Here is a 24,223-nt window from a genome sequence, read left to right as displayed (position 1 = left end):
GCGCAGCATATTCTGTCATTTTAAATTAACATACTACCTTGATCAAAAAGTTCCCGGAATAACCACCGTGTGGCGCTCCCATCGTTCCGATTTGAGTTCTGTTTTTTTTGTTAAATTGGTACATCTGTTGTTGATATTCCCTTTAAATCTTAGTGTCATAACTTGACATTTGCAAAAGTTACGGTCGGTTTTCGGTATGTCCATCAGTGCTTCCTGCGATTTTTCCATTACTTCCTCTCGGCTGCTAAAACGCGTTCCCCGTAATGGTTTTTTAACTCGATTGAACAGAAAGAAGTCACAGGGAGCCAAATCAGGTGAATTCGGTGGCTGTTGGATGGTATTTGTTGCATTTTTCGTCAAAAAATTACGAATAATGATAGCACTGTGCGACGGTGCGTTATCATGGTGCAAAATCCACGAGTTTTCTGCCCACATTTCTGGTCTCTTTCGGCGAATTGCTTCACGCAAACGTCTCATAACGCCCAAATAATACTCTTTGTTTACTGTCTGGCCTTCTGGCAAAAATTCATGATGCACTACACCGTTGTAATCCATGAAAACCGTCAGCATTGCCTTCTTTTTTGACTGAAAACGACGTGGTTTTTTTGGTCTCGGCTCATTTGGTGAACGCCATTCACTTGCCTGATGTCTGGATTGCGTGTCGTACTCATAAACCCACGTCTCGTCTCCAGTAATGATCCTTTTGATGAATGTGGGATCGGATTCAGCCTCGCAAATCATGTCTTTTGCGACGTCAACACGGTCTCTTTTTTGCATGAAATTGAGGTCTTTTGGAACCAACTTTGCTGCTACACGACGGAAACCCAAATCATTAACCACAATGTCTTGGGCGGATCCATAGGCAATGTTCAAGTCCTCCGCTATTTCTCTGATGGTTAATTTGCGGTTATTGACCAACATTTCTTTTACTTTATCAATTTTTTCACCGACTTTCGATGTCGATGGTCTGCCACTGCGTTCATCATCTTCGATTGACTCACGACCACTTCTGAACCGCTCGTGCCACTGGTAAACGACCGTTTTTTTTAGAGAATCGTTGCCGAAACACTTTTCCAACATTTCCAACGTCCGTGCGCCACTAAATCCGTTTTTTACGCAAAATGTAATACAAGTTCGTTGTTGCAAATTTAAATCCATTTCTGAAATTGTAAAAAATCGCCAACACACACAGAGATAGATGTACTCTTGGCTACGTAACTTTTGCAAATGTCAAGTTATGACACTAAGATTTAAAGGGAATATCAACAACAGATGTACCAATTTAACAAAAAAAACAGAACTCAAATCGGAACGATGGGAGCGCCACACGGTGGTTATTCCGGGAACTTTTTGATCAAGGTAGTATATCAATAGAATTTGGGGCCAATAATAATTATAGCAATGATAATAGGGTCACCAGTGATATCCGTTGAGCATGCGGTGGAACACGTGAGAAGGAAGAAAGACGAAGAAGTAAAAACGTGTATGAGAAGATATAGTACAGCTGGCAATTCTGAGGATGTTGCGGTAATTCGATGACGATCGCTTGGCCGCTTACTATGGAAACCGCAATTTTCTAAAAACTAATATTTCTAGTGCTGTACCACTAAATCATTATTCATTAGAAGGAATTGATGACTTATATATTTTGGTGCTGGTCTCTATGACCTTTGGGGCGCTTGGCGATTCTTTCTATTTGAACGAATTCATTAATAAAATTGCCTTCTTTTATGCACAATGAAAGTCTTCGTATCAATTCTATTGAAGGAAGGGAAACCACAGTGACCGATAACCTTCTTGAGACTCGGAATGACGAGTGAAGGATATCAATCTTCAGATAAATGATCATGAGCGCATTCATTAAAATAAATTCAGAAATTACTTTCTTCTAATGAATTTATTTTATTTTTGCTGCTCGTAGAAGGACACAAGCCGGTTGCGCTGCAGCCTGCGCTGAAAGTTCAGTCTCCCAGTAAGTAGAGACGATTTGAAAATTGGGGAACTACCGCGGCGTCGCAACGTGAGCCGGGGATAGACTTTTTGTTCGCCTTCTCAGCTTGCGGCAGCATTCCTTAAGATTCTCGAAGCCTTCAGCTGCATTTTTATTGCTTTGCTTCTGGGCTGTGTTGCCACGAGCGAACTCACCGTTGGCGCAGACCACGGCGGCGATGTTCTCCGTCCTCCCGGGGCAGACGACGTGCTCAGAACCAAGCCGGTCGTGGAGGCAATGGGAGAGGTCCTGCTCGGCCCCGGTGCACTGCACGCCGCTCAGTACCATGTTCGTCCCGTTGCCCCCGAAAAAGTCCGTCTGCACTGCGTCCTGGGCGTACCCCAGTCCCAGCTGCTTGCAGACGACCACGGCCGCCAGCATGTCCCACCCATCGCCGCACACCAAACCCCATCCTAAAGCCCCGCGGGAAAGAAAGAAGGATGGGGTCATCGATGAGCCCGGTTGCACAACGAAGATTTACAATACGCCGCTAAGAAACAAACTGCACCGATGCCTGCCATAATTTATTGAAATATCCTATGTGAAGGGAATACTTTCAATGTTCAAGCATGTCTTTCGGTGTATTTTAACTTTTAGTTCGTCGGGTAGTACACCGGGAATTGTGCAACCGGGCATTCCTTAAACTTAAGGGTGAAATAGAAAAAATGGTGGAAATTAAATTTGCATGGGCGGAGACAGTTCGCCTTGATCAAAAACCAGCACAGTTTTAAGACCACAGAAGCAAAAAAAAGCAAGAAAAAGAGGTGGATTCGAGAACAAAGAAATGATGCAGCTGATCCTCATATTTCTAAGATCAAACAATCTTAATCAATCTTTTATTCAGAGAAAAATTTGTAAAAATAAAACTTTTACAAACGTTAAATTATTTCAATATATGAGGACCAGAGTAATAATGACGTGACATATTGGTTTCACCCGAGTATTCAGGTGCCAAAGTAGGAGAATCAGATAAGAATAAAATACACTGAGGAGTTATAAAATTCGGTGGCACATAATATCAAAATCTAAATGAGAAGTTTATGCAACCATTAAAAATCAAAACATTTGCAATGAATATTGCCATCTATAAATTTCAATAATCTATGAGGAATAAATAAAATTGCGGAATACTTTGTGATGTTATGATGCACAAATATTATAGCGTATGCATGTAATATAATAATTATTGTATATTATTGGATTATAATGAGAATAACTGTAAACCAAACATAAGTTAAACGGTTTTCGTGGAAGAGGAAAGCAGTGGAAAAGTTAAATATTAAAATAGGAGTTCATAAATTGCAGCGACCGACGAAAATTTTTCAGTTTAGAAAAAAATTTGTCGATGGTTTTTCAGAATGGAACGAAATTAAACCACATATTAACAGAAAAATCATAATAATGGTATTTCGGAGCGAGGCAACGAGAAAAATAGATCCCTGAACCCATGGTGAAAGGCAGTAGTTTCACCATTAGGTACTGGTGGCGCAGACCGAGTGGGTCGGCCCGGCATCAGCTGCCACAGCTGCGGGCGAGAGTGACGTGCACGGTATTGGCCGCAGTTCTTGGATGTGGAAGGCAACGGGAAACCACCACATTATTATCCCTAGAATATGCATCCTTGCATTCAAATATGACAAGATTGCTTTCCTCCCGGTAAAATATTCCATCAAAGATGGCTACGACAGCGGAAAGATACCAGGAGACTTCGAGAAAAGTATGATGATTGCTGTACTTAAGAAACCGAAAACAGATAAATGCGAAGAACATTGCACCTGGTGACTTAAGCATCAAAAATCCTTACTCGGGTAATTAGCCAAAGAATAGAAGGAAAGATGGAAGGGAACCTCTCGGAAGACTTCGGATTTAGAAAAAACCGAGGAGCAAGAGAGGCAATTCTAAGCTGGAGAGGTATGGCCGAAAAAATGAGGCATGTAAATAAGCCATTGGAACAAATGTTCAAGACACTAGAATCGCTTGGATTGAACTATAACGACAGAAGAATCATCCACAACCTCTACAAGAATCAGGTTTCAACAATGCAAACGAAAAATGGAGGAAAAATAGAAGCCAAAATAAACTAAGGACTAAGACAAGGATGCAACCTCTCGCCAGCAATATTCGACACATACCTTTTTTAGGCTACAAAAGAAACTCAAGAATTGAGTATCAAAGGAGTTAAGGTAAATGGAGAAGAAATCAACATGCTCCGGTTTGCAGATGACACCGCAGTAGAGGCGGAAACACGAGAGGACCTGAAAGCAACTTTAAGTGCTATGGATCAAGTACTGGGGAAATATATAGGAACATCAACAAGAAGAAAGCTAACATCCTTGTGTGTGGAAGAGAGAAGCTGAAAGCAGATATCACAAATCGAGGGGTGAAACTAGAGCAAGTGGGGAAATCCTTCATCTACCTGGGCAGCAGCATAACATGAGATGGTAGAAGTTCGACCGACATCAAGCGAAGAATAACCCAAGTTGAGAACGCATTCTTGAAGAAGAGGCAATTACTCTGTCCAAAGAACCTGATACTGGGAATAAAGAAGCCATTTGTCAAGACTTTCGTGTGGAGCATGGCGCTCTATGGTTCCGAGACTTGGAAAATTGGAAAAGTGGACCAGCGAAGAATATATGCCTTTGAAACATGTTGTTGGAGGAGAATGCTGAAGATTAAATGGACAAACAAAGTAAGCATCGAGGAAGTATATATAGAAGGGCAGAAGAGGATAGGACCACATGGAGGACTCAACGACAAAGAAGGAATAGATGAATTGGACACACATTGAGGCACAATGGATTGATTAGAAATATAATAGAAAGAAAAATAGAAGGGAAGATTCCACGAGGAAGACCAAGAGACATAGGACAAATTAAGAGGGACATAAAACAGAGAAGGTATCAGGGGTAGAGTGAATTGACATTGAATAGAGTAGAATGGAGGGCTGCAGCCAACCAATCCTAGGATTGAAATATTGATAATGATGATGAAGTTCTAGCGGGTTGAATAGTATGTATCTCGGAAGTGTTTTGACCATAATAATCAAAGCAGTAGCAACATAAGAACAAGAATTGCGTTTGGCAAAATAAATTTCACGAGGAGGAAATTTCCCCCTTTTTCAAGGGGAGCATTTCTGACAGGGACGTTGAGTAAGGATGTTGAGAAAAGGCTCGTTAAAACTTTGATACAGAGCGTAGTCATGTTCGGTGCGGAAAAATGGCCATCGAACAAGATGATGGGCGTAGAATGGAGGCTTTCAAAATGTGGGTCTGGAAAAGGATGAAGAAGGTGAAGTGGACAGAAAAGAAAACTACTGAGGAAGTGCTGGGTACGGTGGGGGAGGAGAAGGGATTGCTGAGAGAAATCCAAAGGAGGCAGGAGTAGATGGATACAGAGCGTTTTTATTGATGGTGGGATGTTAAAGACTAGTATTTTTTTTTAATGTTAGGCAAGCGAGGATTTGGTAAGATAGAATAGGTAGGATAGACATGTTTTACCGCCTGAAGGAAGGAAGTATGCTTAAATGAAGGAGGTTTTGTACGTAATTGATTTGCTTACCTAAAATTCTGTTTTGAAAACAAGGCATTTAAAATGTAATGTAAAATAATTAATAACTAATCATCGATAAATGTAATTCTTCCATGGTAAAAAAAGAAAATTCTTTTTAATATTATGATATTCTGTTGAATTGTAATGCTGACGTTTAAAAGCAGGAGATATTTTTGAAAATGGATTTATTAATTCACCATTCAACACAAATTTCGACCTTCTTCTGGCCTTAAAGTTGTCTTCTTTAGATAGTTTCTCTTCTTCGTGAAATTTTAATTATTGCAAAATTCCGTGTTCCATTGCCACGGGTGCGCGGCATACGCTAAAATTTAACCCGGTATCAACCAAAAGCGGGAACATTTTTCTTATTACGTGGTATTTGTATTTCGAGCACGCATTAACTTTTATCCATCGTGCAATCATATCAATCAACCAAACATAATGAAAAAAAAATCAATTAATTAGCTGCATGGATAAAATTTTATTTTTAGTTTCATAGAAAATATATAGGAAAAATTAATTCATTTGTCTTTACAAGAATGGACTTGGGGTTAAATAATTCAAAGTGGGCGAATGTAAAAACTTGATAGTCTGACTGACGTCAGCGTAAAAGCCCCGTAAATCGTCGACCAGTTTCATCGAAATTTCTCTCATGCAAAATTCTTCAGAATATAATTCTGAGTAACGCCACGATTTTTATAGATACACAATGATCGCCCTTCAACAATCAACACGGTAGCCGGAAGTTTAGATCTTGTGAAACACTCCCTAGGCTATTCATTCCGCGCATCTTCCTATGGTCGATCAAGAAAACAAGTCAAATCTATTTTCAGACGCATCTCAGGTTTGTACCTCTTAAAAGCCTTCCATTAAATACCGGAGCAATAAGTTGGTGTGCAGGCTAAGTGTAATCAAAGAAAAAATAATAATTTTTTCCCGTGTTTTTCTACTTTAGCGCGAGCAGTAGGCAATAATGATGGAATGATTTTGTGAGAGTAAAATTAAAGGGAGAGAGAACCCCTTATCAACCTCCAGGGAAGCTAGATTGGCTTCCTTCTTTTCCTTATTTCCGCCAACGACATTACTGGGGATCGAGATGGTGCGGGGGCTAACGTACTGGCTTCCCACCCTGAGGGCGCGGGTTCAAATCCCGGCGGTGTTGAATATTTTTCAGAGGTATCTCGATCCCTACTTGAGGTGCTTTGTGGAGGGTACTTTGAGTTAGTACGCCGTCCGTCGGATGGGACGTTAAACTGCGGACCCCTTGGCGCCTTTCGTAAAGAGTAGGCTAATGCCGACGCCGGGTTTCTCTCCACCCTTCATCCTTTCCTATCCATCCCCTATGGCGCAAATGACCTCAGCTGTCGGTCGCCACCCCTCAAAACTACTACTACTACGACATTACTTATGAAACAATCAGCTACATATCAAATTAATCGCCGATGATGCGTTCACATTCCAGGACGCAAGGCTCTTGTTTTAGCGATCTCATTAATAACATGTCTCGTCTTCGGGATTAGAGTGTGGTTAAAACTGAAATTTTGATTATTAATGTTTATGAAGGGAAAAAAATGCACTCATCTTTACCCCTATAGACTTGGTGTGATAGATATAAGCATACAGAACCAGGACGAGGAGTTAATTAAAGCTTCGGGCCTCCCAAGATCGGTATGGGGATTCCTGAGTCGTTTGAGTAGAATTGGGATCTTTTTACCATGACAGATATATACATTCGTATAATTAAAAAATAATTAATTGCAGTAACCTAAATTAATCACCATGTGGTTTTGATTTAAAAAATTACGTTTTGATAGAAAAAATGAGTTTTTATCAATGTGCATCCTTACTGGTGAGTTAACAGAACATTTTGATAGGGTTTTTTTGGTAGACCTTCTAGTCCAACATTTATTTTCGTTTTATTCAAAAAACTTTGCAAAGACTTATTTTACGAGGAGCGAAGAATATTTTCGTGGTAGCCGCTGATTCGAGGAAAACAGTTCATGTTAAAAGAATAAATATTGGTTGAAAAAAGTAGGAGTAGGAACAGACCATGGCCGTATTTCGTGTAGAAAAATATTTCGTGTTATCTGCTTACATATTTTGAGTTGCTTTCACTATACCATAAACCACAAGGATTAATAGCAAATTAAAATTTTATCTGATGTTTCTGGTGGATAGAACCAACAAGTACCCTGATGGCTGATAAACCAGCATCCCCAGTACACACGCCCTCGTGGCAGCTCTGCAATACGTCGGATTCACGATAATTTCGAACTGAATAAGGTTCATTTTGTTTTCACTCTTACCAGTCACTGGCCTTTGTGGCTATTGGGCGTCGTTGGCGGTTGCGGGTGTCAGGACCATAGCTCGTCGCGAAGTTAATCGTCATTACGGTCCCACCGTGTGAGCGCTTCCCCCCAAAACGTGCCGCGACTCCCGTTGTCTCATAGATCGATTCATCAAGGATCGTCTGCATCCATTTCTCGCCTGCCTGAACTCATTCAACTCATTTTCAAAACATACATCCGCTCCTCTCCGTCTATAAACACACAAACACACCCGGAACGAGCGGTACGCGGTCCTGACTACCTTCGGGCAGAGAGCCTTACGCGAGAAATATAGTATAATCCCACGGAGAGTATGCCGAGAAGACGAGGAGGATTATGATCCAATATACCCACCCTCGGTGTACACTGTATATACTTATTGAAGCCATGAAGACGTTCCAGGCTATTTCGCGCGTCTAGGAGTGATTGCCATAATGCCTCGGCGCACATATTTACGTAGAGTTGGAAAATTATCGGCGTGCATGGTTCATTCGATAGATCGCATGCACCGATTCGTATTTTCCGATTCCAGATGATTTTTAAAAAGAACTTCACATTAAAAAAGTATTATATAGCCGGAGTGCGTGGCAGCCTAGAGCGATAGATTATTAAGTCTATCGCTCTAGGCTGCTATTAAGGCTCCTTAGTCAAATCCTGGTGAATCTGTATATCACTTTATGCTTCACGGGATCCATGTGACTATTTTGGGACCAGATCCTTTTAGGGGACTGCAGGGAACACAGGAAGATAAGAAACTCCCTTAAGCACGATGCTTGACTTTAGCTTATAGGGTTTGGTATATATGGGATGAGTTCAAATATCATCTATCCTAATTATGCTACGAATTATTTACTGTTTTGTTTTATTTCTTGTATAACAGAGTTTGGAGATATAGGGCTATGATATTCTGTTGGAAGTGAATTGATATTTTCAGTTTAGAAGCTTAGGTATCTGTTATTTGAAAGGTAAATAATATATTTTAAACAGAATAATGATATGTTTGCATAATAAAAAAAATTCCCAGGATATAGGAATGGAGACTGAGTTTGATTGGAAGAAGTGAGGTAAGGCTAAGTAATGAAATATGTTTCCGATATCAATTCCTTAATGCAGAATAGCTTCTGGGCATGTTATTCGTGAAAAACATGCAAAGTGAAATCATAGCTCAATTAGCAAATGTAAATTAGGCAATACAAAGTGATTTTTGACCAATATTAGGATTCTGATTCTATTTCAGGTATCGAAAAACTCGAAAGTCCCTTAGGTTTTCGTTACACAGTACAAACAAAACCAAATATCACCAAATTATATTTAAAAATAACTAATTTATTAATTAGGTTTATCGCATCATAACTCCAGACTGGCACCAGTAGTATAATTAAATCAGATTTTAATGAATATGTATTTATATTCATTAAAATCTGATTATATATATATATATATATATATATATATATATATATATATATATATATATCATATTGATATAATGAATATTAAACTAACGATTAAAGTCCATGAGAACTTTTGGCAGAGCATATTTGTTGGTTTCAGTGAATTCAAAGTCCAACTTTGAATACGCTTCCCTAAAAATTCCAATGAACTTTAAATTCCACCATAATTTCACCATCTGAATGGCTCACATTGTTTAATAGTTTAAAATAAAATATATTTGAACATTCATTTATGTTTTAAAGACGATCCCGCAATTGCTGTTCGAACCACAGCTTTCAGCGTGGGTTTACTGCGGACTATTTTTTAAATTAAACATTATCGGAGATGAATTCGGAATTCCAAAAAACCGGCGATCATAAAAATACACGGTATTTGAGGCGTCATTTCCGAAAGGTAGAAGGGTGATATTTCAGGTTTTGGTTGCTTATTTATGTCTCGTCGTTGGAGCATCGACCCGTTAAACTTACGTGTGCATTTCCACGGGAGCCCTCCTCGTCCATCCGCAGACGTGCCTTCTCTTCCCCGTGGGAATATCGACGTGAGGGTTGAGCAAGACGCCCCCCCCTAAGAAAACCCTCCTTCTCACCCGTCCCTTCAAACTCCTCAGCAGTTCCCAACAACGGCGCGACAATCCGTTGGCATTCCCCAATAGGTTTCTTCAAGGTGCTCTCCGTTCTTCGAAACTACTTGAAAGGTTTCTTCCCCGAGTTTTATAAAACAAAAATTTCCCGAATCACGTACAGGAAGCTCTCCACTCGTTTTCTTCTACACGAATAACGTGGTGTATAACTCATAGACACAAAAGGAATACTATTCGGTCACGTGACATAATTTTAGTAAACACAAAGTGAAAGTCTAATCGGAAAAGCTCGTTCCTGAAATTATGGATTAAACTTCATCTAGAAGGAACGTCAAAATTGATACGCATTTGAAAAATGTCTGCACAAACCCTTTTAGGAATATAAGATTCGTACGAGAAATTATGATCCTTTCAGATTATAGAATTTAATGAATTAAAAATATCCCACCGAATCTTCGGCATCCAAGGAATTCTGATACCTACAGAACCAAATCATTACGGTTTACATGGGACAAGGATAAACCATAAGAAACGAAATTTATTAGGATTTCAAGTAGAAAAAATACCAATTGAGCATTAAAGTGCGTATAAATGAATTATATTTGGTAGAATAATTAATTAGGGCAAATATTTAACCATTTTTTAGTGAGAATAGATTCTTATGATGTATCTTGAAAATGGTATAAACTGTCGAAAGCCTATGTGAACGGTACATCTATTTTTTTAATCAATACATATATCCTCTGTAGATTATCTCATTGCTCCCGTAAATCTCATTTCTCTCCCTCTCTCTATCTCTTCCTCTCTCAATCCGTCCGCCCTTACTGCCAAAATTCTCTCCTCTTGTCAATTGCTTTTTTTAAATCGACCGTCTTCTCAATGAATATCTCATGAATATCAGACAGAAAAAAATTTCGGACGGGTTGGAAAAAGGAGAGTTTTTAATACACTTAAGACGATTTTCGAATGGGATTTTTTCGTTTAACTCTCAACGTAACTCAAGCGTTGAGAAACTATATTCACGATAACATTATCAAGTCTCCAGATTTAGTGGATCGTTAAAGTTTATTAAATTAAAATTGATCTTTAAAATAAGAATCAATGTGAACACATTTTCAGATTCCATTTATTAATTAAATTTAGATTACTTTATACCCTACGTAAATCTGGAAATATTCTTTTTCCTCCGTCGAATAGAAGAATCATTAAACGATCATAGTAGCCAATGTCCATCCCCTAAGCAGTAACCGCTCATTTTTTATGAACCAGAGTCTATTACGGAATTTTCCACACCACAGTTATTGGTTGAAATAGTTCTGTTTATCATAACAGTAATCATGGTGGACTACTCTTGTACCAATTCTCCCGTTAACACAGACCTACTCCGTGTGCCAGAAACCATTAGGTGCGAGTTTTGGGAACTATAAACGACCACCATCACGGCTCGAATCGATCAAAAAGGTACATGATAGAGACGTCCAGCGGAAGTTCTTCCGCAACACGCATTACATGTATTATCTCTGGGCAGCGGTGTAGTGAGAAGAGTTCGGGGCGTTCTAGGTGACGTGGTCCAAAGGGAAGTTATCGGGGAAAGAACTGGGTGAAGGAGCTCTGAATGCTCTCGGTAAGTGGTCTCTATTTACGATGATTGTTCGAGGGGTTGTTGTTGGATTGTTTGAGAGCGCCAAATGACAGTAGAAGTTTGTTCGCGAAGGGCAAGTTGGCTGCCGGTATACGTTTGCAAAGTCACGTAATACCGGTGCGTTGAGAGTGTAACTTGCTGAAAATTAGGGATGGTTTCATATTTCCAAGCCTCACTTTTGGTCATTTTACGAAAACTAAATAGATATTTAGGAGTCTGCACAACCTGTTAATATCCATCTGCCCAGACACAGGCACATCACTATCCTCTGATTAAATATATAAAGTGTCTGGTTTATAATAGGGCCAAAGAACTTCGTCTGATTCGGATTGATGACCGTTTAATTTACTGGATGAATTCCAATCATTATTTGTATCGGCTCGCGCATCATTCGGTAATCCTTTGAATTTCTTCCTTCCGTTATTTCCACCAAGCAACGTGAATTTCGTATAAAACTTACTTCACACCCACTAAACCGTTAAGTACGAGTAATTATATCGCATAGGTTTTCTCGGCCTATTTCTTGGATTCACTCTTTGAACCATTTTTCCAGGCAAGGTTGTCAACAACAATCTGTTCCTTAATATATTAACCTATTATTCTTTTGGATAAAATGCTGTCACAAAACGCGAAAAAAATTAAAATTGTTAATTTCAGGCGGGACTTTGTGGAACTTATCCATTTTTTATCCTTTTCGCGTTTAAAAGATGTTTTAATCTCGCGTACGATATTTGATTTCCCTGGATGTTGAATAAGCGAGGAGAAAGTTCGCTTTTTGGAGGCATGAAATCATTTTTTTACGACTTTGCAAATCACTCCTGAAAATATGCGAGAGAGAGAGAGAGAGAGAGAGTGTGTGTGTATGCGAGCTATGAATAATATTTCGCGAGTTATCTCCCCATCGCGTGAATATTTTCTCTTTCGATACTGCGTGCGGAATAGCGATAGAGACGAAAAGTTCCAGAGCGGAGAGACACGTCTTTCCACCCTTTTGAGGTTTCGAGGAAAAGAATTCACCGTCGATTCACTCTGCCTTTGACGATCCTTCGAGAAAGCCTCGCCTCGACCCAACGTCCTCCTTCGTCCCTTCATCCAGCGCTTAATTTAGATCAAGAACGTGGAGTAGGGAGAGTCTCGGCTCGGACCGAGGTAGCACCACCGTTTTCCTCTCATAAAGAAACCAAATTTTGCTTACAGTAAAAGCCCAGAGGCAGCGCGGATAAAATAGTTTATACGGTGGAGTGAACTCCTGGCACAAAAAAGAAATGGTTAAAAAAAAACGGTGGGATGGAAAGCACTGAATCTTCTTATTATGCAAACGCAGGGAGAGTAAGGGATATGAGACGGACGCAGGATAAGGGTAAAGAAGAAAGAGTACACTCTGGCCTTTAATTCAGTCACTGGACACAACCATAGCGGAGGGGATTTTATTGCATTTTCAACATTATATTTTACACATAATTGAAAACTATTAGAATACGAATAGTGTAAAACATTTATTTTTATTAGGAGGCAGTAACACCAAACATATATGGTTATATGTTTCCATTGTGATAAAATTCTCTCTTCCGTCGTGAACACTAAGAGCAACTACGTACATGAATGACAGCTTATAATAATTACGCTGGTGATAGCACCATTACTTCTACATGGTCAAATTTAAGAATAGAGGGTGGAATATCTCTCCTTCTTGGAAAATAATATAAGCAGAGTGAACAAAAAAACACAATAAATTAATTCTATATTTTTTCAACGGGTAATGCGAGCCACTTACCTCCCCTTGAGCTGCGAAGATATTTTGACTGCGGGTCACGCAGAATAATGCCCCGCGCTTAGTTTTCATAATTTCAAATTTTTCAATTTTTAACCTTCCCTTTCGTCTCGGGTTCCCCATCAACACCAGCCATGCAGAATACCCGAAGGTGAATATTACCGCTACCCACAAGAAATAAAGCACTGACCTTCCCCAAATTTGACTTCCACGCGGCCTTCCTCGGGAACTCGGCCTCCGGCCAGCCTTAGTTTCATGGTGTGCTTGGTGGCGTTCTGTAGAGAAAGGAAACATCCCAATATTATTAACCAAGATTTTAAGTCGTAAGTAAATAATTCTTGCAAAAAATTACTAGCATTGGTTTTAACAAGTGAAAATTAAGTTTTTAAGCGTTTCATTCTTTAATTACATTTGGGTTTAACAACTTTGGGTTGTGCAGTGTTTGAAATCGCTTGTGTTAACGCTAATTTCTCGTGAAATACACAGCAATTGATTCCTCATTCCAATTTCACCAAAAAATATTAATGCGGAATAATTTTTAAAAACCCATGAAACGTAATTTTGCTATTCTCCCTTCGTGGGATCCTCACAAAACTTGAACGTGTTCCGCTACTTATTTTCAATTCCGATTTGTAAAGTTTCTACGGTTCAGATACGAGATGTTCTATCGTCTTTACAAACCTGGAAAAAAGTGGCATATTTTTGTTTACTGGGTAGACAACATTTTTGTGTACGGCGACACACCATCCACGAACATAAATTATATCACCTGAAGTCATGAAATATAATTTCTCAGCGTATTACAAATCACGGCTCAGGGAGTGAGAGCGGAGGCACTAAATTTCAAGAATTTACTGCTTCCAGTCAATTGGTACGATTTAAAATTCTCGCAAGCTTTTTTACTTCTCGCTGAAATTGGTGACGACACATGAAATTTATCGTGGAATTTTGAAAAATGGGAACGATTTCTTTTTTTCTCTTGTTTTGTGAATTGAACAACGAGCATCGCGACCGTTTTCTTTGGTCTCCATTCCTCTCAGTTCGTGACGGAGGTTGACAAAAATATTTTTTAAAAAAATTTAATATTTTTTACCAGTTACACAACTTTATGGCTGGTGACCTCAGCATTATTTCGACCCTATTCGACAATGTAGTTCTCCAATCAGAATCGCCCGTTTTCCTTCAACCGTAGATGGATAGTCCTACTGCGGAGTGCATGTGTTCAGAGGAATCGCCTTTCGAGTTTATTGAAAGGTTTCCAGTTCCTCGAATAACTTGGCGAACATAAGCAAGCTCAGCCCAGGTCCTATTGATTTCCGTCCGAGAGCTTCATCAACCCAGAGGTCCACGGTTCGGATCCCGATCAAATCATATTTTTATATATAATTTACCTTCGTCTATATTTCCCGTCCCGTTCTGCCTCAAACTGTGCTTACCTAATATGTTTCTAAAACATTGACTCGGTACGACATACGCAAGATACAATTGCCTCATTCACCGACTGACATCAAACTCATAGGCACTTCGAAAGTACTGTTACACACAGTAGTAAAACAATGCATTATTTTCATGTTACACTCCAATGGGTTTTTAAAGAGATACGCTTACCTCATCAAGCCTTTTTATTTCGTTTTATTTAATCCCCCTTGCAAACTGCAAACTCCCATCAACTTCATGCATAATATGTATAGCTAATTGGCATTTGAGATTAAAGTGAAGTACAGAAAGAAATGCATCTAAATCATTCGTCCTTAAAACCGAAATTTTGCTGGCTTCAACTTTCAAATTCACCCTGTTCGATGCCTTAACTCTTATATATGTATACATTGGTCACCGACCCCGGTGGTGGTCCGATTCCCATCTCGGTGAGTTTCCTCCACTTAGGGAATGGGTGTTTTCAATTATCTTCGTTACACTATTTAGGTGTTGGATGGAAGAGAGGCTATTTAGTCTCCATGTCACCTCCGTAAAGAAGTTTAATAAATGCGTAACTTTTACTCCTTAAATCCTGCAATCCATTTGGCCCATGAATTTGTACCTCGCCTTTTCTCGTAGGTACATTGGCGTCTATTTTATGTACGATATGTTCCAGAAATGAGCTGGATGGTAAAAATGTTGATAAAATTGTGAGTAATCCAAGAGCACACGTCTTTGATGTGATGAAGTGGAGTCGCCGAGTCCAGGGCTCTCGAGCCGAACGAGGTCCGTCCTCCGAGGAAAGGAGACAACGGAAGTCGTTTCGGACATCTCCCCTCGCTTCGAGGGAGGAAAGAACGGCCGAGAGGCTTGGGACGCTCTCCTCACCTGGGAAAATTCCTTGGGTTAAGGCGTGGTGGGGTAGAAATAACATCGTTGTTGTTGCAATATGTTTCCCACTCAAACGTCGAATCGAGGGGCTAACTTTTCGCCCCGGCGCCGAATATACTTTATCCCATTTTCCCTGCTCTCCCAAGGCCCCGTTCTTTTGGAGTTGCCCTCCTGTCACCACCCGCTCCCTTCTCGCCCAGATATCCACTTCCCCTTCCAACCCCCCTCCGGCCCACAAGCAACTCACCCCCCGCCACGGCCTCCCCCCTTGGCTCACCATTCTTGACGCCGCCGCCTCTTCCTCCTCCTTCCGACGCAACCGGCGCTCATTCCTCCGCCGGACACGTCCCTCCATCCACCCACCTCTCATATCCCTCCCTCCCATTCTTTCTCTCACCCTCTCTCTCGATGAATCCGTCCTTTCCGACCATTTCTCTCTTCCCTTCTTCCTTCCTCCGCCTTCATCCCCGAACGATCGGTCTCTCGATGATTTTTTTTCACAAATATCACGCAGAAAAAATTGTGGGCATCCGATACTTTTGGAAGATGAATGATAGTGGGATTCGGAGTCTATATGAAGTCATAGACGGTCACAAACGAGCGATATTTCAGCAGATGTCGAAATAATTCAGAGATTCGATCTTTTGTCGTTAAGTACTCCGTAGCGTGGGATAGTTGAAAAAACGGATAGCGCCAAGGGTTCCGCTTCACAAGTAGTGATGCCAACCGCTGGTGGTGGCTTTAACTATTATTTCCAATGCTCATTCGACATTCTGGGGAATCCAAACTTTCAATAACCTGTGTTGATTTTTTAGCGTAAGTAAAATGCACACTTTTTATTAGAATGGCACCCTGCAAGCCACCGGTAGGGTGTGTGGCAGGTGGTGATTACACACCAGATTACTTTTGACTGGAAATTAGTTTTCCCTACCGGCGCGGTCGGACAACGTTATTCTGACCCCTTATCGTCTGTAGGAAAAATAACATTTTAAATATATGTGTTCTACACGATATCTGTTCTATAATCTCTCTAGCTTTATTTATAAGATATCACCTACCGTATTACGATGCGGTTAATAATTCATGTTCAACATCACTGCTAAAGAGACATTCTTACAAAATGTGCAAGATATTTAATCTGTACTCTAACCATCTCTCCGTGAGTGATTTACAAGCTAGCCACTCTAATAATTTTGATACGCCACTCAGTTTGTCATAACAATGTTTTACAAAAATCTAGCTCTTCTGCGCAGCAAGTGATTCAATTCGGCAATCAATTCAACTTCATGAGGATCTCACATACTAGCAAAATATTCTAAATGAGGACTAACCAGCGTAAGATGACATTCCTCTTTAAACTTTTCATCACATTTTTTCAATGCTCTTCAAATAAATCCTAATTTTTTTTAGCCTGACCACATATTCCCCGTATTTATTTGACCCAGGAGAGGTCGCCAGTGAGGGTAACGCCTAAGTATTAAATCGAGTCTATACTTTCCATTTCGGTGTTCCTGCTGCAGTAGACGTTCGGGAGGGAATTTTTCTTGTTCCAAAAAGTTATCACTACGCCTTTTTTTAAATTTAATTCTAATTGCCAAGTGTCGCACTTGGAATTAGAATTGTTATTCGAGTCTCGTATAGGACATCATTTATTTAGCACTTAGGTAATCTGCTAAAGCTGCTTTATCCTCAGGATTACGGATTTCTCTCTAAACCACTGCAGCGTCGGCAAATAAACGTATAGTAACGCTATTTCGATGCAAGAGGGAGTTTTGAAATTTTTCCAATTATATTTATTTTTACAGACCTAGATGTTTCTCTGTCATTATGAAATGACGATTATGATGAATTATCAATAGGTGAGGTAGAAACAACGTATCCGGTCAAAATTAATGTACTCCCAAGTGGAAAACTTAAAAAACTCCTTCTCAGACTAGTAGCAATCAATCTTATTCTAACTACCAATGTAATTCTTGCGGCTTATTCCCGTCGGAACTCAAATGCAATGCTTTTATTTTCAAATGCTTTCCAAAGGTCGAATGCTTGAGAAAATGTTATATTCTCGTTATATTATCAATATTCACTTTTTATTCTAATCTGCGTTAAATTTGCGTGGCATTTTTTAAGCAACAGAGACGTGTGACGCCTTTCCGTACGATCACGAGGAAACGAAATATGATTCATAGAAAGTTCTTCTCTTGTTATACGCATACGAAGCTGGATTCTAGGGCTATGCAAGCATTTTTCGTGACTATGAAGTTCTTCCTTGAGCTTTAAGCTCTCCATTAAGAGAGGGAATGCGTAAGGAATGCAACTGCCTCCAAGAGTATCATTATACGTACACTAACGCTAAAGTTATCTCGCCGGGATCAAAACCACCTTCATGGTGCGGGCTCATCAAAGAAGCACGATTCTAACTGCTGGAGGTGTGCCTTTTAAAGGCTTTTTCGCTCTCCAAGCTCGGAATTCCTGGGAACAGCACTCGGCTGGAGGAGAATCAGCCATCCGAGAATCGACTCAAGGCACTACGGCTCACCGGAGTCAGGCGTTCGAGGAACCCCCCTCAAATCCCATCTGACCTCACCGGAACAAAAATTGCCAATTCCGAAGAATTTTGAAAGTTCATGGAGTTTTTTCAGCTTGCCTTGGCGTCAATTTTACGTGAAATAACGTGTGACTTAGACTTCATGTCGAATCCCTCTATCTTTTGTAGCCTTTCACTTGGTTTTTGGAATACCTGATTTATCAAAATGAATGAATTTGAAATCCACTCCGTTCTCCCGGTATTTTTCACGTAGAAAGCTTCTTTGGCAGTGGTTATCAAGCAGGATATTTACCAATAGTATCTATTAATTTATGTTGCATGTAGAATTCCTTTAGATTTGCTTTCAGAGTTCCTTTAGATAGCTTTTCCGTCCTAATCTTTCCAGCGATGTAATTTTCAACTTTTAGCGACATTAACTTTTCCTATTTTCATATGTTGTAATAAGCGATGAGATATTTCAGAGGGTAGACCGCTGCGTATCAGAACTAAATCTGGATGATTCCTTTGGACACCCTCAGTTTCACCACAGCTGTATGATTTTCCGGCCACCAGAATGTACTGGGAAACCGTAGACGGCACAGGGAAATGAACTGCTCTCCCCCCCCCCTCTACTCTGAAGTGTAAATTTCACACTTCGCACAAGGATTAGTGTTATATAGACTCTACACTCGCCAAATCACTCTTGGGGTTAATTATTGTGGTTAAAAATGTATTTAAAGGGAACAAATACTGAATTTCCTTAACTCAATCCACCCTTTTATTTTCTGAATGCTCAATCAGTTCATCTTAAATGTCATAACCATGGGAGTAGGTTTGAGGTGAGCCCTTTCATCATTTACGAGACCAAAGTTTAGGTTCATTAGTGTGGTTGGGTGGTATGTTTCTGTTTCTTAACTCTACCGTTATCGCGCCCACGGGCTTTTTCGCCACGTTGGCTATTCATTTCGCTCATTAGAACCGAGAAGCTATTCTGATCTACAGGTATGTATCCTGTATCGCGGGAGTCTTCTGAGTATTATACTCCCTCTTGCATATTCGTTGATTAATCCAGAAAGCCTCTATATGACCCTTTAGCTAGAGATCCAAAAGCATCCTTCTGCGATCTATTTCATTTCAGTGGAGGCTATCGTACTGGCTTCCCACCCTGAGGGCCTGGGTTCAAATCCCGGCAGTGTTAAATATTTTTCAGATGTATCTGAATTCTAATGCCGACGCCGGGTTTCTCTCCACCCTTCATCCTTTCCTGTCCATCCCTAATGGCGCAAATAACCTCAGCTGTCGGTCGCCTCCCCTAAATACTACTACTTCATTTCAGTGATTATCCAGAGGTGCTAAAGAGCTTTGAGCTGCTCTCCGAAAATTTTTAATGGAAAGGGTTTCCTTGTTCAATTAAATGTGAAAAGAAATGAACTGACTTTCCAGATAATAATGTAACGATTTCTTCAATCACATCGTATAAGAGCTCCAGTTATCCCTTCGGATAATTCAAACTCATTCCTTCGGGTAACGCATACGCTGACTAAACGGATTTCAACAGCGGCCACTCCAGACCCTGAAGAGGCATATCACCTATAACAGGGCTTCCTTGTTAGTTGTATTTTTCTCTTTATAAAACTAGGCAAAAACACAGAAACACACAAAAAAGAGCCTCACAATTTTTCGAATTTTCGGTGGCCGTGGCCACCTTTATCAAGGAAGAGAGGGACAGAACTGCCAATTCTGTCCCTCTATTCCTTGATAAAGGTGGCCACGACCACCAAAATAGTGAGTCTCTTTTTTGTGCGTTTCTGTGTTTTTGTCTGTGTCCACTAGTGCTAAGTGTTATACATTATATATATAAATATATATATATATATGTATATATTTATATATTATTTATATTAATATATATATAGAAGCAAAAATCTTCTCGCATAGGCTAAAAATCTAAAATCTATATATATATATATATATATATATATATATATATATATATATATATATGTCGACCCACCCAACGCTATCCGGTGGTGACACAATAGATTTTAGATTTTTAGCCTATCTGAGAAGATTTTTGCTTGCGATGATGAAATAAATTATCTGTTTTCCGGATAAATTCTCAGGAAACTTCGAATATTCCTATATACGTGAATGCATATTACGTATTTATTTCCCGCGACTAATCTCATCTTCCCATGGCGTAAAATCAATTTCTTTCTCTTCTTTTCCAAATTCGCCACTCTTCCAATTTCCTTTATTCCAAGGATTCTACCAAGTCTTAATTTAATTCTTTGCCCTGAGCCAAGGTTTCCGCATGAAAAGTTAGATTTGCTCCCTCTCGTATCATACGCAGTAGCTTTCCATATTTCGACAGCAATACAATTAGATGATAAATCAATTGAGCGCTTTGAAATCATGCGGTGGTTATCCTTTTCAAATATTAAATCGAGTACTCGTATATATGGAACAAATAATCTTCTTTGAAAATCCAGGAACGGAAAAATTTCACGGTTCTTCATTTTCGCTGTTTTTGCACAAAAATAACTTTTGAGCTTTCTTTCCACCACTGAAATGGCTTTCAAAGATTTGATGAAATATTTTTATTAACTGACAAATAGTTGAATTAGTTAAAACATTGGTGCTAACTCCGCGGTGAAAAGCATTGATTTTTTAAAAATTAAACGAGACTTGGTGTTATTTCACAAACCCATTTAGTTGTCTTCCGATAGTTTGATTATAAGTGTTTCTTTTCAATTTACGGAGTGAATAATGTAATGACTCGATTCAAAATTAGAGAAGTAATTTATATATTTACTACAATATTCCTATTGCGGTCAGCAAGCTAGGAGAATATTTTTGGATTGGAAAAGGTGTTGTTAAATAAGATAAAATATAACAATAAGGTGAAAATCTTCAATTTTACCCGTTGTGATTGAAATCCTTAAGTTGGCTAGAAATCGGGGACTTTAAAAAAGAAATAGCTGACAGTTGGAAAAGAATTGAAAGTAGAACGAATGACCGACTCTTTTCGCCTCCATTTTTGTCTGGGTTTAGTTTTTCTCTCAAAAATCAATGCTAAGTCACTTTATCTTTCATGGTTACATTAGTCATTGCTAGACGTTTTACCTGTGGACAAAATTCTGAATAAATATATTAAATACTTTTCTTGAGTACTTAATGCTCCTCATGAGAGAGCAGACACGTAGATCACAATTAAATGTATTATTATTATTAATTAAAATTAATGTATATTAATTAAATTTTTAACTTTAATTATATTAAATTAAAATTAAAATTTATTTATAGCGGGGACAATTTTTCTAAAGTTTTTACTGATGAATTTGGCTAATGAAGCGGAGATTAAACATAAATAGATAAAATCTTTCTCAGGGAGTGAAAGCAGGTAACCTAAAAATTTCAACACTGAGAGAATTCGCATGGATGTCAAACATGAAATGACTACATCTAGGAGAATTCTCATATTTGTAACCACTGTTCTCAAAGAAGATACGGTTTGGATTTAGAAACAAAGACGGAATGCGTGAGAATATTCTTTGGGAGTTTGGCATTCTTTGTGTCAGAGATACGGACAATTGGAAAGGCTGACTAGAGAAAAATGGGAGCCTTTGAAACATAATGTGCTCGAGGCGGATGCTGAAGATCAAACGAGAAGACGAAATGAGACTCGAAGAAGTGTGCCCACGGACGGAGGAAAAAAGGACCGTATCGAGTACTTCGAGGAAAAGTTGAACAACCAGATGGGCTGAACGCACTATGGGACACAATGGATGTGTTAGGGACATAAAAGAGAGGGAAATAAAAAAAAGACCCGACGAGGAAAACCAAGAGACAAATGCGTAGACCACAAAAAAATACAGAAGAAAAAAAGAGGCCTACCTACCAAGGCGTAAAGAAATTGGAACTGGAGAAGGGGGAAAGAATCTGTGGCTGCCGTCAATGAATGTCGAGATTGAATGACTGATGATAATGATATACAATGATCTATTAGTCAGCGATAAAGGCTAAATTTGTCAGCCGCTGCTAAATTAAAGTTGTTAATTTTTTTTCAACCAGGACAGCATTAGGTAGCAATTAATACGAGTAATAAATTATCCACAAACAGAAAATACTGCGTTTACGCTATTAAGACAAGTTTACTGAACTAGCAACGCTGTTTTCTACAACTCTCTCGGTGTACTTTCCAAGAGGATGTGTCTTCGTAATGCTAGCCGTTCACAAAGCTCGACTTTTCTCAAAGGAATGTCTGGGAAAACGAAGAAATGCCCATCCTTGAGTTTTCAACTGAGTGTATGGGATGTTTCCATTCATTTTCAGTTTTTGATAGATCTAGGTAATTATTCTTGCTGAATTCAATGGCCGTTTTTAAAGAAGTGAAAGTTCACCTACTGGGAAAAAAAGGGGAGGGCAATTTTTGTCCCGTCAATAATTTTTTGTCCCTTGAATCATCTATAATCATGAGGGGTTAGGTGGTAGAGGATATTCGTACTCGATATTCCCAATCTCGACCCAAAATAAAGACGATCATCTACATGTTTGACGTTTTATTTTTCTAATTAGATGGAAATTAGTTAAAATTTGGGGCAGATGAAATTAGAAATTTTGTGGAAATTTTAGTTGTAACCAAGTCGTAGATATTAATTGAAAATATATTATCTACTACGAATTCGGATGCCTGGCGTCCTAATTCGAAGTTCTTGGATGGAATAATGCTGAAAAATGAAAAAGTGATTATACTCTTGCGAATGTGTTAATCCAATGTGGCGTATTCATGAAGAGAGAGGAATGAATGATAGAGACACTTGGAAGACGAAAGTAACGGATTCTTTCAGACTTTTTTACGGAAAACGCAACGTAGGCATTTAAAAATTTTGAATTCAGGTTCTTTATGAAAGATAATGAGTGAAAAGAAGAGTTTTGAAATTTAGGAAATGGTAATGTAGAAAGTAAGATGGGCAAAGAGGAAGACAATCATGACAGTATTCCACGTGGAAGGAGAAGAGAGTTAGCCGTTGGGAGACGTTCGAAGGGGGCGGAAAAAATGGATGGAGACGATATTAAGTGGTTATGGAATTTTGGAGGTTTTGATAGAGGGAAGAAGGTTGGGTGAGCAAGGTAGAGAGAATGAAAAAGAATAAGTATTTTGTAGGGCATGAGAGGAAGTAGGGTAATATTATGTATGTCAAATAAGGATTCAGAGTAAGGCCTTAGGCATTCATTAAGTACAGTTTATTGCTATTCAGAAGTGTTTTGTTCCTTGAATACGATGATGTCGTTTAAAATTGTTCAGAATGCTTCCTAAACCTACTATCAATCGTTTAAATACTCATATGTAATGATATGGAGTACCTTAAATGGTATAGAAGGCAATATGATCTGTCAGCTTTTACGAGGCACTCGTTTCAGTTCATCCAAAAATAATAAAACATTGAGTCACGAAGTATCATTCACGTAATGTTTATTATAATTTTGAGTATAAAAGCAATAACGAATAGCTTAGGCGTGTCTTTAGCAATGAATAACTACCATTACGATACAATAATGACTTAATTTTCTGCACTTTTATAATATAGTCCTCATTTTCTATTATAATAAAATTCAACCGCAGGAAAAATATGCCATTTACATACCAGTAGAAGGCTGAATTGCGTTTTGATATCAGATTTGTTTTTCACCCATGTGAAAATATTTTTATAGATATCTACTGGAATCAGGTGTGGAGAGTCAAAGGCTTTCACTTCCTTTGGGTCCTCATTAGCTTTCCTCTTTACACCTCCTTGAATGGTTACACGTTTCAAAGAAAATAAATGGAAAATTTGCTGTAATTTTCACGCGCACCGCAGTTAAACATGGTAGCATAACCCATTAGGTATAACAGTTAATTTTCATCATAACTGATCCTGATAATCCAGCTCAAAATTAGGTCAATATAATGAATAATTCCTCCATCTAAACCTCCATTCGGACCCCCTTCCTTCCTCTGACGCACGCATACTTCCCACAAGTCACTGGTCCATCCACCTGGGGATACATACCACTCCCCCCTTAACCCTCCTCTCC

At 39.1% G+C, this 24,223-nt stretch overlaps 1 protein-coding gene across 1 annotated transcript in view; it reads right to left on the bottom strand.

The window, feature by feature from the left end:
* Nucleotides 1–24,223, bottom strand: part of LOC139688147 (lysyl oxidase homolog 2-like) — a 239,666-nt gene that overhangs the window by 56,093 nt on the left and 159,350 nt on the right. The window contains exons 4-5 of the mRNA XM_071585575.1: nt 13,505–13,589; nt 2,146–2,403 (exon numbers count right to left, since the gene is read on the bottom strand). Of these exons, the coding sequence (XP_071441676.1) occupies nt 2,146–2,403; nt 13,505–13,589 (343 nt within the window). The remainder of the gene's footprint in view (nt 1–2,145; nt 2,404–13,504; nt 13,590–24,223) is intronic.

This window comes from Hetaerina americana, unplaced genomic scaffold (assembly GCF_022747635.1).
Source record: "Hetaerina americana unplaced genomic scaffold, ioHetAmer1.1.p SCAF_2, whole genome shotgun sequence".
NCBI lineage: Eukaryota > Metazoa > Arthropoda > Insecta > Odonata > Calopterygidae > Hetaerina > Hetaerina americana.
This window is presented reverse-complemented; position numbering and strand designations above follow the sequence as displayed.